Raw genomic sequence first — 18,264 nt, 5'->3', positions numbered from 1 at the left:
CATAGTTCCGTTTGATAGAAATACATCCAAATGGAAGTAAGCGCCAATTTGAGTTCCTTTTGAGGAATTTAGAATCCCGGATAGGGCGTTCTATCAAACGGACCTAAGCGCCATGGAAAAGCATTGCGAGTATAGGACGGACTAAGCCGAACGCCCGATTCCGCCGCCAATCCAAGCCCCCCTCTGCCTTCCTCACCCTATGGCGCCTAGGTCCGTTTAATAGAAATACGTCCATTTTAGCTCTAGCAAAAGTTCGCAACAGGCCCATTCGAGATCCCAAATGGGGGTGATTTTCCTCACGGTCGATGCTGAGAGCTCGAGCGTGTTGCAGACGGCAACGACGAGGCGATGCCCGACTGCTCGCGGAGATGAGCATCGATCGGTGATGGTGCCTCAAGCGTCCTCGATAAAAAATTAATAAAACTCGGTAACTATTCCACCATTCCAGACCTCGACCGTGTCGATCGTCGAATTTTTTCACTCGCCTTTCTCTCCCGCCTCTTCCCGGCTTATTAACCTTGTTTCCCTCCAGAGATCCAGCCCCCTCGCTTTCTCGCAATCGCTACTCGAATCCCGGGAAATCTCGAGGAAAATCCCTACGGAGTAGCGTCTCTGAAAAATGCTGCACTGGAAAAAAAAAAACACATTGGATCTAGAGTCCAGACTCTTGAAAACATTGACAAGAAAAAATACTCTTGATTCAATCAGATTTTTGCTTAAATCAAAAAGGAAATCCGCCCAAATTAAGAGGCTTGGTTCTTGATGTAAGCAAAAATCCGATTGAATCAAGAGTATTTTCTCTTGTCGATATTTTTAAGAGTCTGGACTCTAGATCCAATGTGTTTTTTTCCAGTGTGTGCTTCGATTTCTGCAACAACACAAGTTTCCATAATCTGAACGAAGACAGGGTGTCTAGCGACTAGAAGGACCGGGAAATGTCAGGGAATTTTTTTTGTGTCATGGAAAACGCCTGGGAGTCCGCAAAAATTCGGCATGTCCTGGAATTTTATTTTGCAAGCTATTTTTCTGGCAGGGAAACGCCAGGAAAATCGAAAAACACGGATTTTTTGTGTTGAAAATTGATGACGAATCAAGTTTCAGAAAAATGGAATCAATACTAAAATTTCTACCAGAATTTCCAATGAGGCAAACGTATCTCGCATAAGTTTAGGCATTATATACTTTGCTCTATTTATTTACATTATATCCTTAAAACATGAGCAAGTTCTCACTTACATCTAATCAGTTCAACCTTGTCGAAAAATTGGGAATGTTTTTCTTTTTTGTCAGGGAAAAGTCAGGGAATTTAAAATCTTACCCCGGTTAATTGGCCGCTTTTGTCAGGGAAATCAGGGAATTGTTAGGTAATTTTATTTTCGAAAATGTCTAGACACCCTGAACCTGCTATGTTTCGATTTCTGCAGCAAAACAAGTCTCCGTAATCTAAACGAGGATTTTTTGTCGAAAACCTTGCGAGCACGGACCAACACAACCGACGAAAATGTCCGAGAGATTGATCGCGTAATCCTGCTCAATTAATTTCGGTCGCAAGGGGAAAGTGAAAACCCTGAAATGAAATCATGTCCCTCCTATGTCACTGCGTAAGGCCACCAAATCGTGCTAACAATGGGCCACCAAAACAGGATGGATTTCAGCCCGCGATCAAACTCAGCTTTTTCTCAGCGACACGTTTCGTGACAGCGATGGAAGCTCGACAAAGCACACGATTCGGTCATTTCCAAAAGAAAGCAAGTCCATTTCCAGATGAGCCCTAGTTTGTATTATTTTCACACGCTCCAGGTCTCAAACGAAAACAAACTTGTTCCTTTTTGAAAAGAAACGATTCCATTCTCCAGGTGGCCGCGGATCGGGAGCGGGTGGGAGCTGAAACCGTCCGGTTTCGCGTCGCGTCGCACAGTGGATCGAGTCAATCAGAGAGGTCGGACATGACATTTTTAACTAAAATTGCAAATTTTGATGTTTTATTCGTCAAAGTTTAAAGTTTAAGGGGTGCTTCTGGAAGAAACTCTCACGAGGAAATCATTGGAACCACTTTAAAACCTCAAATTTTTGTATGGACGTAGAGTCCCTTTACACTGAGAGTAAAGACAATACGAATCCATTTCTGATTGGTTCCTGTATTTTAGGCCTTCATCGTGTCACAAACGGCAATGAAGATTACATTTTCACCAATTGCAAAGAGTATAAACTGGAATGGACCGGGGAATGGGGGGCACGGCAAGGAACAAATGGAGTGAGAGAGGGAACGGAGACAGGAATTCGGGAATGGATTGATCAAAGATTTCGAAAAACCTCCGATTTGTGTAGTCTTTATTTCCGTTTGTGACATCCATGAGCCGCGATGTCCGAACTCTCTATCAAAGGACTCTACATGAACGGAGTTATGAGCTTTTAAAGTTTCCAAATTTCATCCGACCTCCCCCATCGACTCGATCCACTGTGCGCCGGTCGCTTTCTTGTCAAAAAATTACGCACTTCACACACTTAAATAGACACCAACACACCCTCACACACACACATGCTCGGACCCGCCCACGCAAACGATCACGTAGCGGTGTCCGGGTCCCCGGTTATCGTCGCGTCGTGCGATTCTCACGCACCGAGTGAAAGTCATCCGGGTACGTGCTGCCCATCGCCCCGAAATTATTTTTAACAGTATTTACGCCATTTGCGCCTCCCGTCGTCGTCGTTTCCCGCCGCTTTCTTGATGCACTATCGCCGAGGACCAATCGGAAGGGCGCATCTCCGTTCCCGCATGAGCCCCAGAAAGCATGGATTTATATGTAATACAGGGCTCACGTGGATGTTGAGATATGCCCTTTCGTCGGAGGGACGAAGAAATTTCGGAGACATCGTGCGAGCTGTCCAAGCCACGCTAACGAGTGATAAGAGGCAAAAGTTACTCTCGAGGATTCAAAACTTCTTTACGCACCGAAAAAACGAGAGAAAAAGTGGTTGATGTATGAGGAGAGCTTATTGGGCCGTCCTAATACTAAGCGAGGCATTTTGGCCGCTGTTTTATACCCGCTCCACATTCCCACGTAAGACAACCTCGCACCCCTTTCTTATGCGGATTCAGAGATTTCTAATGGCGAGGGCAGGGGGCGGGGGGGGGCGGAAGGGTGATTCGGGGAGCTTCCTACAGAAAAATGTTGAAATTTTAAAGAGTCTGATATGGAGTTAGAGCCAATTTCGTCAAGAATCTAAGCATCCTTCTTTCCTCTTTTTTCCACTGAAAAAAAAAAAAAAAAAAAAAAAAAAAAATTCTCCTCCTAGGGCTCCTGCAATTTCTTTGTCACGGATACAGAAGTGTCCGTTTTGAAAATAGAGTGCGACCGAAGTCCTGTTCTCACAACAAGAAAGTTCTGTATGCATAACAATGAAAGTGCAGGAGCCCTGTGAACAGAAGGCTCTGTCATCAGCACCGATTATTCTTTTGCGTGCCCGTTCCTTCCTCTTCTTCATTGAGAAGCATCGGATCTAATAAATTTCCCTATTTTTGCGCACTATTCCCAACTTCCCGAAACAAAACACTCAGTTTGTTTACTTTAATCACACCTATTGTCAAAGGTGCATCACAAGAAGCGCATATCCTTTTACCGGTGTCGTTTTTATAGGTTTTAAGTGCTCGTTAATTTCTTCACATTACTTTCAATTTTCCTCAGTCAGACGGCTTTGGCTCGGGCGGAGAAAACAAGGCTCGCTTTCCAATCCCGCACAACGAAATTGATTTAATGTTACGAACAGTCACAACACGTAAAAGTAACACGTTAGGCAGTTGCGTAACTTTCCGGTACGTACAAGTCACTCCGATGGTTCTTTTTTTTTGCTTTTTTTTGCGATGCGCTCGCTTCATTAACATTTATTTTTTAGCATGCTCGTTATCGGATCGTCATATCCGTCGTCAATCTTTCCGCTTTTTTCACCGTTGTCGTTCGCTTTCTTCTTGCTGAATTTTGAATTTCTCCCGACTCCCGACTTATTTTCACCTTAAGAAGGAGTTTTATTGCTGATTATTGAAATTGATAGACAAATAAGATAAAAGGGAAATAAAGGGATCATTGGTGGAAGTGGGTGTTTGGTAGACAAACTAATGGCAACCCAAGAAAGACCACACAGTTTGTCCATCATTATCTCCCTAAGTCTACAACAACCACCCGTTTCAACCAATAGGATCGGAGAACCAATAGGAGGCATGTTCCTCATGTCTTCTTTGTCTATCGCTTTGTCTGTCAATTTCAATAATCAGCCCGCTGAGTCCCAGTTATACGTGCACGTTTGGACGGAAAGAATAGGAAGAAATGAAGAAAGTTTGTTGCAATGCAACTTAATGCCCATGTTCTGAGAGGTCGAGAATTATCTGAGGACTTGGGATTTTTTCCCCCGGGAGTAGCAAACCAGTTGAGTTTAAAATATGTCATACTGTCGTTAGTTTGTCTCTTTTATCTTCTGTTTTCAAACGTGTTGAATTTATGTTCTTTCAAAATTCCGTAGCTTCAATCGATTGGTGAAGTAGCAGTCAAATGGACTTTTAAAACTGCAGGTAGATAACTAATTTGACTCAGTTGATGGTAAGTTGCCTATCTGTTCTTACTGAAGGGGAATCGTAGAAAGTTAATGAAATTAGCTCCGCAAGTAGCAAGCAGGAGACGCAAATGAATGTGGCTCCTTTGGAACGGCTGAGAGCTATTTGATGTTTTGGAAAGGGTTTTTGCCTATCCATCATGATTGAAGGTGAAACGTGAACAGCAAGTGAGACGAATCAATCAAACGCCACATCAGATACGACTATCGCCTTCAGTTAGAAGCGATAGGCAACTTTTTCGACGTAGGTGATAGTTCGTTGCCTAACCGTTGACATTGAAGGCGCGAATAATTTGGGGTATTTAGGAACCGTCTCAACATCTGAGGTGAGAATGGTTCCGAAAGCGGTGCGCATATATCACGAGCAAAGTGGTCGTTTTCGTGCGGCTTGACGTCTGACGTCTGAGCCTCTCGCTCATTTTGCCAGCTCCTCGAATAAAAGCTACTTACAGCTAATAATTAGAGTTAATGGCCGGCCAGTTAACGAAGGTTGGACGGCCTTGCGACCGTGGTTTAGCGAGCTTGCGGGTTCGCGTTCGCTGAGCGCCAAGCAACGCTTCATGGGGGACTTCGAACCCATCTAAAACTATAGAGATGAATCCTGCCGTGACAGTGAAGAGAGCAGTAAGTGTCAAATTTTAGAAATCGAGTCCTCTTCCAAATTCATCCAATTTCTTGTAGTTGAAATCTCCGAAAAAGCCAAAACAGCAAAATTCATCTTAATTGTTTCAGAACGAGACATGTGAAGAAGCCGTAAGTGCGCAAAAAATGATGTAGTTTCAGGCAAAATAGCAGTAAGTGACAGTATTCCTCGTGAAAGCCACTGAAAATAGTGTTTTCAAGTAAAGTGCCGCCCTTTACTGCTGATTTCCAACCTGTAAATGTGTTTGTTGCGTGTCCAAAACGCAACCGCGAAAGCATGCAGAAGATACCACTTATACGGCTGTCTTGTCCAACAATAGCCTAGCATGAAAATGAAAAATACCCTTTTTTGTAATTGAAATAAAATCAGTCGATTTTTAATCATGCAAACGTTTTTTAGGAGTCTTTCGGAAGTTAGTGGCAATTTTCCAAAGAACAAAGGCTTTTTTCAATACAATTTTCCGGTCAGAAGGTTTTGAGCCCGTTTGCTCAATACTTCATTTTTGCACATACTGCTCTTCTCGCTATCACGGCATATTTCTGGGGAAGGGCCGAGCTGATTTCAAGGCGTGTTTTCACCTAATTCAACCCGAGAATTTTTCCCTTAAAATTTTCCCTTAAACAAAGAATCTGTCATGTTGATGATAATTCGGTCTAAGGCGTCCGGTGGAGCGGCAACAGAGGGTGGGTCACGGCCGCTTCCAAATCAATCCGAGCACCGTTAGCCGGCGATCACGAGCAAGGCGCATAGCTCGCCATCATGCGCTAACCCAAGGAATGGACCATTGAAATGAGCCGCTAATTTTCACCACTCCCCCACCCCCACCCCTCACCCCCTCCCACCCACTCATGCGGAAGGACTCCGAGCTCCGGAGGAATGCAGCTTCCAATGTGCCTCCCCGAGCGATGCGCCAAAGGCGAGGTCGAACTTTTCTCGGGTGCACCCCCCCCCCCCTCCCCCCTCCAGATGGATGGGTTTTTTTGCTCGGTGAAATCCTGTTATAACCTTAGTTATTATCGATGGAGAATAATTAGTAGGGCTCCGCGAAAGCAAAACCCTGAATTCAACGCAGTCCTTTTTGGACCGCGTTAAGCAGAAAGGAACCAAAGTACATCAGCTATTGTCAAATTTAACCGGGCAATTTTACTTTTAACAAGAGGACGTTTGTGTGGATTCCTCTGAAAATTTTAAGGAATTTGCTTCGCACTATGCAGAAAATTCACTGAAATTTGCGCAAAAAACCGCACAGCCGTTTTCCTCGAAATAATAAAATCGCCTCATTAAATTTGGGAATAGCTGATGTGGCTTGGATCCTTTTTGCTAAACGCGATCCATTTTGCCGTGCTTAGGGAAAACGCTGCACGAGCACTCGGTTCTTTCCGGATAACCCGTTTATTCCTCAGATAAGTTGAAAATATTTTAACCCTCTGGTATGAATTACTTTTGGATCTTGAATTCTGGAGGACACGAATCTATGTTGTAGCTTTCGCACTACGTTGATTTCCTTATTTTCCCCCAAATTTTCAAAATTTTGATCATGATTCTTTAAAAAAAAGAACACTGATGAAAATTTGCAACATCATGTCACGGAGGAAGAATCTAAAGTTAAAAAAACCAAAAAATGCATTGCTACAATTAAGTAACACTATGCCATGGAGGGTTAAGTGGGAAATATTTTTCCGTGAAGTATCAGGCTTATACTGACTTTTATTTTCCCAAAAATCCAAGTTAAAGCAATCACAAAATCCACAGAAAACCCTTTTTTCATCTTTCATTTTTTTAGAAGAGGACATTTTAAGACTTCTGCGGGGCGATTATTGAAATGATATCGACTGTATGTCAGCGCTTTGTCGAGTCGCGTCATCGACTAAGCCATTGCTTAGTCGATGGCGCGACACCACAAAGCGCTGACATACAGTCGATATCATTTCAATAATCGCCCCGCTGCACGGTAGTATCAGGGTCACATATCGGAAGTACAAGGGTTTTGAAAGAATTCTTTCCCCATCAACCTAGAATTGCACTTTGGCAGAGGTCATAAATTCTACTATCATAAATTGGTTTAACTGGCATTGTTCTGCCAATTATGAGCCCTTACCGAGAAGCCCCTCTTCTTCCCCCCTTTTCGAGCTTTTTTACTCTCATAATGTTTGTAAAACGGCAGTGCAGCATCTCAATCTTGAGATCATCGGTACGGATGTGCCTTTTCCAAAAGACTGCCCCGTTTTTATATTATTTTTTTTTTTTTTCAAAATATCTTTGATTTTCTATATTCCCTCCCTGATTTCCCTTTTCTCTTTCACTTGCACAGAACGCTATGCACCGAAAGCAATGATTCCGTTCGCTCTCGAGAAAAGATGGCGCAGTTTGGAGGCGCACCGACACGCCGCGCGCCGCGTCGCTCAAGCCCGGGTACACAGTTAACAGCGTCACGGCGTCAAAAGTACCGGGGGGGGGGGGGGGGGGGTTGGGGAGGGGGGAGCAAGCATGTGCGCCCGAGTGGAACCTAATTAACGGGTCACGACGTTGGCAGCCGACGTTTGCAGTATTCGGCACCGTGCAAGCTATGGTCTTCTGTCGCACCGTGGGGTTAAATGAACGCGTTCATGCGAAAGCAGTCTTTCTACATCTGAAAATTCAAGAAAAAAACAAAGTATAAGTATACAAAGTTTGGAAGCCGGTTCAGGGCTAATTTTTTGCTTTAGGGCCCCCATGAACGAAGGAAAAACTTGACTAACCCTGAAGTAGATAGAGAGCTTTATTCGAAGTCTTTATGTAAATAGACCGGTTTCGACTCTTGATTACAAGAGGGAAACATATTTATTGAGAATTGTAACAGGTGGAAACTCTTATTTTTGACAAATTCAACCAGAATCAGCCTACCTACATCAGACGTTGCCAAAAGTCCTTTTTAAAACAGAACATGTAACAGTAACATGTATCCTCTTCTAAAAACGAGGATTTATCACACAACTGGACGTCTGAAAATGAACTTTTTAACAAAGTTGGCGTTTACTAATGACATTTATTAAATGGCGGACATACCAATGACGTCATTTTTATGATCCACCTTCCATTATTGATCCATGTTAAGACTTGTTAATCTTCCGTTCAGGAGTTGGTGTCCGAACTTCCTGTTGTATGAATTGCTTTTTACTGAAGATTTTGAAGAGGAAGTATGTGAAGTTTGCTTCTAGTTCAGACCTCGTCTAGTCTCCCATTCCCTCGCTCATATACAACGTATTTCAGCGAAAAATACATCAGCGCTTGGGTCAGTGCATACGCTCCAGATTTTGTTGACACCGAATTTGCCGTTCATACATGAAGTGAGCCCACATGAGGCCAAAATTAGGCCCAAAGTTTTACTTCTAAGTCCTCAAAATGGTCCGTCTGCGCATGCGAGTCTCGTTTTTTCTGCAAGCCTAGAAGTGAAACTGGCGAGAGTGACTCGATTCCGAACGACTCTCCAACAATCGGATTTCGATAGATCGAAATGCATATCATCGTCGAAGTCTGGGATTCAAGTCAATGGGCGCATGCGTGGCCTTTTTGGGCCTGCGAGGCGCAGCCAAAATTGGGCGTGTACATGGAACGACCATCGCACATCCCCCTCCGTCCCGCAACCCCCTATCCAGCCGCCTCGTCGCCCCGGAATTAGGTCATGAGGACCACATTTTTGCAATAAGGAACCACTATTTCTGGCTCATTTTAGAAACAGCACATGTGTCATTGGTTTCCCCGTTGCTTCCCAGAAAGGTGATTTTATGGAAGAGCCAGAGAAAGTGGTTCCTTGTTGTAAGATGTAATACAAAAATCGTCGTTCCCTAGACGAAATCACGTAACCTAATTCCAACGTCGCAAAGTTACTACTCACGAATTGTTTTTCTACCAGGAGATCGATGGACTTTTTCAGACGTCAGAAAGTGACGTAAATGTCATCTCGGAAACGCTGTGCGGTAGCAGTGACTCTAAAAAAAGCAATTTTCTAAATCTCTCAAAAAATAGTCAAATAATATTTTCCAAGAAATCCATTTTTTAATATGAAATTTAAGTCCGGCAAAATTCAAGCAAAAAAAGTCTTGGAAAAATACTATTTTTCATGCGTTTATTAAACATTTTCCCCCCAACATTTTTAGTGTTGCAAAAACACAGTAGTCTTTTACACACCTACTTTTTAAATTGGACCTCTCGTAAACTTTACTTTAAAAAATACCCATAAGGGTCTCCATATAAGTAAAACTGATTTTTTTGTTGTTGTTATTATAATTATTTTTATTATTATTATAATTACTATTAAAAATTGTGTACATTCAACACTGCTGAGGATTTTATAAAATCATTTCCGTGGGTTCGAATTGCAATCGCAACAAATTCTTGTCACGAAAGTTTTAAGTTTCCTCAACAGCTGTCTTCTAAAAATTCACGAATGTTTCAAAAGTCTTCCTAACAGTCGTTAATAATAGGAATTTCACTGACTATGAGTAAATTTTGCTGTCTCCACGGTATGAAGGTTTGAGCCGGTCTGCTCTCTCCGGTGCATTAATGCTGATGCTAGGATTACCTTGAACTTAATTTCGCTTGACCCGACGCGCTTTGCCCGCCCACCAACAGACTCAGTGCGCATGCGCGAAGCGAATCAAACGCCCAGCGCGAAAACAAGCCATCTCCTTGATTAATCGCTCACTCACGTTCAGCCTCCAAATCGTTCATAAAATTACCGCATTAAACCTTGCGGGCTGATTTTTGAAATTTATAGACAAATCTATACAGGCAGAGAAGATTTAGGGAGGACGGAGCAATCCTTTTTGTTGAAACGGGTGGTTCCTATAGACTAAAGAGGGAAATGATAGACTAATTGCAGGGTCTTTTGTTGGTTGCCGTTAGTTAGTCTATTACTTAACCATCCTTTGTCTACTGCAACCAGCCGTTTTCACTAATAGGATCGCCCCATACCATTCTGTCCCAATGGTTAATCGCTTTGTCCATCAAATTCAATAATCAGCCCGCAATTTTCCGTCGTTTTTGGGAAGGTAATGAGAGCAACATGAAGGTAAGGGAGCGCGAGCTCACGTTAGGTAGGCAATACAATTGGACTGTATTTTGCAATTTGGAACTATAAATTCTGGCCCGGTTTAAAAACAACGTATGTGCCATTTGTTTCATTATGCATATAAGTGTTTTTTCAGATGAGCCAGAATTTATAGTTCTAAATTGCAAAATGCAGTCCAATTTAACTTCGATCTCCGTGGCCACCTAATATTTTCGGCTTAGATAGCAAAATTTTTCGAACTTTGGTTCAGGCAACCAAAATTTGTTGGTGTTTTTGAAATGATTCCAATGGCTAAATTCCATCTTAACCTATTATTGTCCCTTCTCTGACGTAAGGGTGCACCTCTACCTACTGATATGATCCGTAGAAAGCATAGATTTAAATGTATGTCAGGGCTCATGTCAAAACTTAGTTACGTCCTTGCGTCAAAGGAGGAACGAAACTTCGATGGCGAAAACATGGTTAATCAATTAAAAGTCGGCAATTTCACAAAATCTGGTAGGCGTGCAAAGCAATTATTGCTGCCGCGCTAAGAAAGAACGTCATACGAACATTTGAACGTTGCCAAATCTTCCCCCAATAACATATTTATTTTTGAGGAAAATGACAGGCATTTTTCCTTGGAATTTTCAGGTACTTTAAATCCAATTGCGCACAAGATTCGCTTAAAATTTGGGGGAAAATTTCCAACGAATTTCCAAGAAAATTTTTATCCTATCAAAATAAATTCGGCAACTTCCGAAGGCTCTTACGGCGTTTTTCCTCAGGACGGCAAAATGGCGCTCGCTGCGTATCACGTTGATGGGCGGGGGTGAGGTCGCACTGGTTGCATAACAAGAGCGGCGCGGCGTGATGCATCTGAACCAAACGGGGCAGGGCCGAACGTCGAACGTGACCAGCCTGGTCGAGCTTCGATTCCCAGGGCGCAGCAGGGGCGCAGGGGGCATTGATACCGCAGACTCCGATCAGTAATCGGCAACTGCCTTCCAGATCAGTCGGATTCCCTCTTTCATCGGTCTTCCCTTAAGGTGGGTCACGGGGCAAGGGCCCCGATCGCAGGGTGTTAGTCCGTGGGATACACAAAAAAACCCTGCACTTTTTTATTGGAAATTGCCGCTTTCAGGGATTTCTTATGGTCATAAGAAGCTCATCGAAAGGGGGGAGCACTCTGCAGGAGCCAATCGTTTTTTTCAGCACGCTATATCTCGGAAACTACGTGTCCGATATTCGTTTTCGTGGTCTCGTTTTGAAGCTAAAATGCTCCTACAGAAGTCTACCTCATAAATTTTTTTGCCTAAGGCATACATGAATGGTCATCAGGAAAAGTTCAAAATTTTGAAATTTCGCTCAAATTTCAAGAGCGTTTGATTCTTTAACACGCGACCGGGAGAACCGGGAAATACCAGGGAATTTTATGGGTTTCGGGGAAATCAGGGAAACCATCTACAAAAATACCTACAATTACACCGAAAAAAGGAGTTACGGGCTATATAGACATACCGTCGGCTCCGGGCCTAGAGGCCGAAAGTTCCGGATGCTGGAGCCGTGGTTTCGATTGCTCCAGGTGCTACGCTCGGAACATCCGGCCTCTGAGCCCCGAACGCGGACGGTTGATCTGTATAACCCGTAAGTACGGCTTCCAGGGCCGAAGTTTTTTTTTTTTTTAGTGTAAAAATGCGAAAAGTTTCATTACTTAAAAATCAGGAAGTAACGGCTGATCACTCGACACCCAGGAAAATCTTGAATTTTTCGAATTGGACTTCTATAAATATGAACTTGCGCGTTTTTGGTGGGTGCTAGGTAAACATGAGCCGCTATATCCGTCCCGCAAGAAGGGGCAAAGCTGATAGTCGGTGTGTGTCCTGCGTGAGCCAAGTCCACCCTCCTGAGTCTCGCTTGAGTAACCATTGCGATAACAGGTGAGGGTCCCACAGCGGAACTCCCCCCCTCACCCCCTACCCTCCAACGACAACGACCGATAGCGCCCTCCGTTTCCTCCCCCACCCCCTTCCACCTGTACCGCTGTGGCGTGGTGAGGAAGAACGACGTATGAACCTACATACATCGCCAGGTCTCCTTTAATAAACTACGCATCATCTGGAAAACTTGTGAATGGTTTGCTCGTAATTTTTCAGAGAATTTTATTCAAAATTTTGCCTAAAATATCTGAAAATATGAAGAACGAATGTTCATAATTTTTGTTTATAAATAATATTTTATGAAGGGAATACGGGTAACATTTGAATGTTCTTTCGGTGTTTTTACTTAGTAAGGTGTGTGCACCTTCCATTTCCGTGTTAACTTCCCTGTACGCCGAAACCCAACTTGGCCTCAAAAAGTGACTCGAGTCTATGGTTGCCACTTTGGCTAAATATAAGCAATTTTTCTCACAACTGAATGTAAGAAATGTAAATATTTTCATGCAATATGGCAACCTAACTCGAGTCCCCTTTTCCCAGCGTGGTGTCGTCGTGGCAGTATAGCGCATTTTTTTCTCCTTTTTTTCTAGTGGGTTTACTTATACACTATGTATTTCCATTGCATCGTGTCAAAATTTTCTCTCGCCAATTTGCGCGTGAGAGCACTGTGAAAGCAGGGTCACTGGAGGAAAAGTCTCTTCAATCTGGAGTTTTTTTTTTTTTTCTATCAAGAGCTGGAGCCCTTTCTAGGTTGGGTTAACTTTGGCCTTAGTCTCCAGGATTTTCAAATTTTCAGGGATCAAGGCCGAGTAGGATCTGTTTCAGCAGGTCTACTCGTCAGTTCTGAGAAAATTTGACACCAGTACCGGGATCCGAACTCGGGACCTATTGACCTAGAGTCAGACGCGCTGACCACTAGGTCCACCTGACCGGCGATCTAGAGTTCGAACTCGTTAAAAATTTGACAGGAAAAATTACTCTTGATTCAGTCGGATTTTTGCAAGAATCAAAAGGAAATCCGATTGAATTAAGAGGCCTGGTTTTCGATTCAAGCAAAAATCCGATCGAATTAAGGGCTTTTTTTCTTGTCAAATTTTTTAAAAGTCTAGACTCCGGATTCAAGAGACTTTTTTCCAGTGTTTTATGTGTGTAAAAGAAGCTGTCATAAAGTCAGGATTAATACAGAATTAAGGGATTTCTTGTCAAATGTGTTAAGAGTCTATAGACTAGGCTCTGGATCCAAGAGACTTTTTCCCAGTGTTTTATGCATACACTGGAAAAAAAAACACATTGGATCTAGAATCCAGACGCTTAAAAACATCGACAAGAAAAAGTACTCATGTTTCAATCAGAATCTAGCTTAAATCAAGAACCAAGCCTCTTAAAAGCGGATTTCGTTTCGATTTAAGCTTAAATCTGATCGAATCAAGAGTATTTTTTCTTGTCAATGTTTTCAAGAGTCTGGACTCTTGATTCAATGTGTTTTTTTTCCAGTGTAAGAGAAGCCTGGCATAAACTAAGGATAAGCACTGCTGAGCTATGATTTTCGATCCAATTGTGTGCATCTTTACAATTTTGAACAGATTCTCTTGTAATGCGATGTGTTAGCATCCGTATTGAAATACGACGTTCTGTTTTGTTTTGTTGCAGAAGTCAATCAAAAGCCTCGTACCTGGCGTACCGGCGGGAACCCCGGGACCGCGAGCGAGGCCTCCCCAACTTCGAGGGCAGCTACAAGCGGACATCTTCTCCCTCCAGAATCAACGTCTCCATCAATAACAATAACAACAACTCGATCGACAACCTCCGTAAGTAGCGAGCTTTTAATCTGTAACATCCCTGGTAAAAATTGGCGATAGGAGCTGCGTTTCAAAATACCATAGGAGTTCCTTTAGCCGATTAAAGAAGGCTATTGAAAATCATAGCCGGGCTATACGAAGCTATAAAAAAGTATACAGTCGGGCTATAGTTCCTATCGCCGGGCTTTACACTTTATCGCCATTGGCTATAAAAGGCTAAAAGAAATTGTGTAGACATTCGTGTGCTTTGGAAATCATTACTTAAGTTTGATACGGAACTACCTTAATATTTACAAAACACACATTATATTTTCCTTTAAAACATTTTTTTTTCATCAATTAAAATGAGAATAGTCCATACAGAGTGTGCAAACATTTCAAAATCATGAGTCGAAAAACGCTGACTCCGCGAGATTAAATATTAGAGCCTAACACAAAGCGGAGCGGCGACGCACTGGCGCCTACAAACCTAACAGGGATACTTCACGCATTGCGCATTGCGTGAAGTATCCCTGTTAGGTTTGTAGGCGCCAATGCGCGTTTCGCGCTCTCTGCCCGCCCGCCGCGCCGCAGCGTGCCACGGCGTCTGAAGCAACTATTTCACACCAGAGGTATTGCATAGTATCATAAGAAATTGAAAGCGCTCCAACATATTAAGAATGTCCTGCATCCTTCAAAAGTACGGAGCTTTCCTCGCAAAATAAATCAAGACACTACGGCACAAAAAGAGAGCGGTAGTCCAAAAACTAACTAAGTCCTAGTATCCGTAATTAGTAACGTTTAGCATAAACTTTATCGTCTGGCTGTTGCTTAATCGCCATCGGCTATAAAAGGCTATAAGAAATTGTTCAGCCGGCTACAGAAGCTATTGGAAATCTTACAGCCGGCTGTAGGTCTATAGTATTTTGGAACACACATTCTACTGCCAATTTTTACCAGGGATACGTGGCACACGATATAGACTCATGTAGTGGCTCCAGCATTCAACCTATCGACACAGTGATATCGGCGACGAAACTACCAAACCACGTATCTCGTCTATGGTGTTTTATTTTTTTTAAAGGAGAACAAATCAACATCATTCTTTGAAGTTTTTTCAGAATTTGCCTGGCACAGAGAAGAACGATCGGGTGTTGAGTAGTTCTCCTCTAAAAAAATGAAGTATGAAAGGAAGTCTACGGCTCAGTTGAGAAACAGCGTATGTACCATTAGTTTTCCTATGCACGTAAGTGTTTTTACAGATGAGCCGGAAATCATGGTTCCGAATTGCAAAATGTGGTCCATACGTAAGTCCACAAATACGTATCTCGTTTGCGCTGTTCGCAAATCTTCGTCCATATTTTATTCTTTAAACGGAGAACATTGTTTTTGGTTTTGACGATGGCTGTTTCTGCCTGTTTCAGCAGTGACGGAAGCCGAACCGGAGAAGGAAGAGGTGACGATCCAGCTGAAGCCGCTCTCGGCGGTCAAGTGCCCGGAGGCGGCTCCGGCGCGGGGGGCGACGACGCCGCCGACGCCGACGAGTCAGCTGGGGGTGGCGCCGGGGCCGGGGTCGGGGGTGACGGGGGGCGCGCCCCTGCCGGAGCACTCGCAGACGCTGCCCAAGTACGCGGAGAGCGGCTGCCGGCGCGTGGCGAGGACGCCGCGGACCCAGTCGGACCCCTCGACGACGCGCAACGTCCAGTCGCAGTCGACGTCGAGCCTCTCCAAGTCGGTGTCGGCCTCCGCCTCGGACGACCTCCTCCGCTCCCAGTCGGACGTCTCCACGGTCGGCTCCAGCGAGAGCGGCTACTCCAGCTCCTCCATCGCCGTCTCCTCCGTCGCCCCCTCGCCCACCATCCACCCCTCCCCCTCCGCCTCGGCCGCCGCCTCCCTCGAGCCCCTCCCCACGCTCGCCCTCCAGTCGCAGCAGACCAAAGGTCAGTACCTCTTCAGGGAATTCATTCAATCCGCCACTTGACACGCTTGAATGGGTCAGTTGTGCAGCGCTGGAAAAAAAAGTAGCTTGGATCTTGAGTCCAAACTTTTGAAAACAATGACAAGAAAAAATACTCTAGATTCAATCGGATTTTTTCTTGAATCAAGAGGAAATCTGCTTAAATTAAGAGGTTTGGTTCTCGATATAAGCGTAAATCCGATTGAATCAAGAGTATTTTTTCTTGTCAATGTTTTTAAGAGTCCGGATTCTAGATCCAAGCTACTTTTTTTCCAGTGAGGTCACTGAAACGTATTTTGATGTTTCATCCTTGTAGAAAAAAAAATAATAATAATAATAAAATTATATATTTATAAAAACATGTTTTGATGTTTGATCCTTGTAAAAAGCAATCAGGGAATTGTGGAATGGAAGAGCTCCTGGGCTAGGGAACATTCCAGCCGAGTCAATTAAATGTGGAACTGGCAAATTGGTTAATCGTCTTAGGGATTTACTGGAAAAGTGCATTGACGGAGGATCCCTACCATGACAGATTCCTGTGGCGGGTAGGTGTCGCAGAGCGCCCTAGCGTGCCGTAAAAGCGATACATCCTCATAGATCAGCTAAAAATAATAACATCTGTCAAACATCAAGTTTCTGCGGTCAATATAAATTGAGGTATCGCGCTTTGAAAAATTAGGTTTATGACGTCATCCACCGCGGTAGTGATACTCTTGGTTTCTTCCTCATTAACTTCTGTGAGACACCCATTTGCACAGGTTACTCAACGTGAAACTTAGATGAAAGCTAGGTGGAAGAAACCAAGGGTATCACCCCTGCGGTGGATGACATCATGAACTTAATTTTCAGAGCGCGATATCGTGGATAATATTGAGCGTGGAAAGTTGCTGTTTGGACGGATTTTATTATTTGTAGCTAACTTACAAGAAGCAAGCACCTTGCAGTGCCTTACCAACTATTTCTTACTGTTAAGCTAAAAATAACAGTGCCATTGATTTGTTACAGGTGAAGCAGAGCTTAACTCAGTGCCTCAAAAAACTTGTACAGAAACGCAATGCAATCTCGAGTCAGAATCTGAAAGTAGTTTAGCCGAATGTATCAGTGAGCCATTGAAACTGGTCCAGCGATCAGAAGTCATTCTTAGGATTAACTCATCGACTAGCGATGCTGCATCACAAACGGAGTCCTCCGCGCGGACGCCATCACCTAACTCTCGAACTGAATCAACATCTCCTCCACTTCTTCGGCCGAAAAAGCAAGAAGAATTGGAATGCGAGCAGTTGTCCCGAGATCTTGTCAGTCAGTTACCTGTCTCGGATAAATTGCATGGTATTTTAGGTGAGTAATTAGAAATTATATCCAACCAAAAAGCATTTTTTTGTCGAGATGAGTCAAAAATTCAATATTAATTCAACAATTTGCTCTTTGTTTTGTTGGGTAGCCAGTGCTATGGATTAAAATTAAGTTGTTAACTCACATTAAATTAAAAATGAAGTATTCATTTAAGCACTGGCTACCCAACAAAACAAAAATTTACGTAAAGTATGCTACTGCTATAATTTTGTACATGAAAACTTTTAAAAAATAAATAAATAATTTGCTCTGCAAATTTAGGTAAAAATTGAATGATCCCCCATTTTCATTTAAACTATTTTGATTTCCGTTGTTGGGCCTCTTGAGAACTCATTAGATTTCCTTACATTAAAAAGTTAAGTACCTAGTTGAGTGTAGACATTTTGTCAAGATCGTGAACCATGCTTGGCGAAGAAGTAAAATTTCAGGCATTCACGATTTGTTGTATAGTTAAAAATGTTAATCAGCAAGAATGTCAGCCTAATCAGCAAAGGTTCACGACTTCATGTCGACGGTCCCATGTGAATATTTTTTGGCCAAAAAATGAATTATTCTTCAAAAACATTCTTGGATCGTCAAATCAATTACAATGCAAAGAAAAAGGATTAAGAGTATGATTTTTCTGCCCTTGCACATGCTTCAAATTTTCTGGAAAAAGGAAGTGAGAAATCATCAGGTAAGACTAATACTGAATGAAGCATGTTTCCTTTTTATTGTGTGCAGCGTTATTAACCATGAAGCAAATTTTTTGATTTTTTCTTATTCACTAGTTTGTTGAATTTTGCAGCGAAACAGGAAAATTTAAAAATCTTGGATGTACTTAATCCTTATGTGCCAGAAATTAATGGTTGGTTTTAGAAATTCAAATTGCTTTTTGAATTTCCAAACGTTTGAAGCCATCCAAACAAACCAACTCCTTATCTGTCCAGGATAATTAGTATTTTTCCTCCTTTAATCTC

The 18,264-nt window shown here is 42.9% G+C and overlaps 1 protein-coding gene across 4 annotated transcripts in view; it reads left to right on the top strand.

Annotated features, from left to right (window-relative positions):
* Window positions 1-18,264, top strand: part of LOC109043565 (uncharacterized) — a 433,004-nt gene that overhangs the window by 406,736 nt on the left and 8,004 nt on the right. For 2 of the 4 annotated variants that reach the window (XM_072296982.1, XM_072296980.1), the window contains exons 11-14: window positions 13,868-14,025; window positions 15,420-15,935; window positions 16,958-17,290; window positions 17,964-17,981. In XM_072296982.1, the coding sequence (XP_072153083.1) occupies window positions 13,868-14,025; window positions 15,420-15,935; window positions 16,958-17,290; window positions 17,964-17,981 (1,025 nt within the window). The remainder of the gene's footprint in view (window positions 1-13,867; window positions 14,026-15,419; window positions 15,936-16,957; window positions 17,291-17,963; window positions 17,982-18,264) is intronic. The other 2 variants (XM_072296983.1, XM_072296984.1) reach the window with 2 other exon arrangements.

The sequence above is a fragment of the Bemisia tabaci genome, chromosome 2, assembly GCF_918797505.1.
Source record: "Bemisia tabaci chromosome 2, PGI_BMITA_v3".
NCBI classification, from domain to species: Eukaryota; Metazoa; Arthropoda; class Insecta; order Hemiptera; family Aleyrodidae; genus Bemisia; species Bemisia tabaci.
Note: the sequence above shows the minus strand (reverse complement) of the source record. Positions and strands in the feature narration are given on the sequence as shown.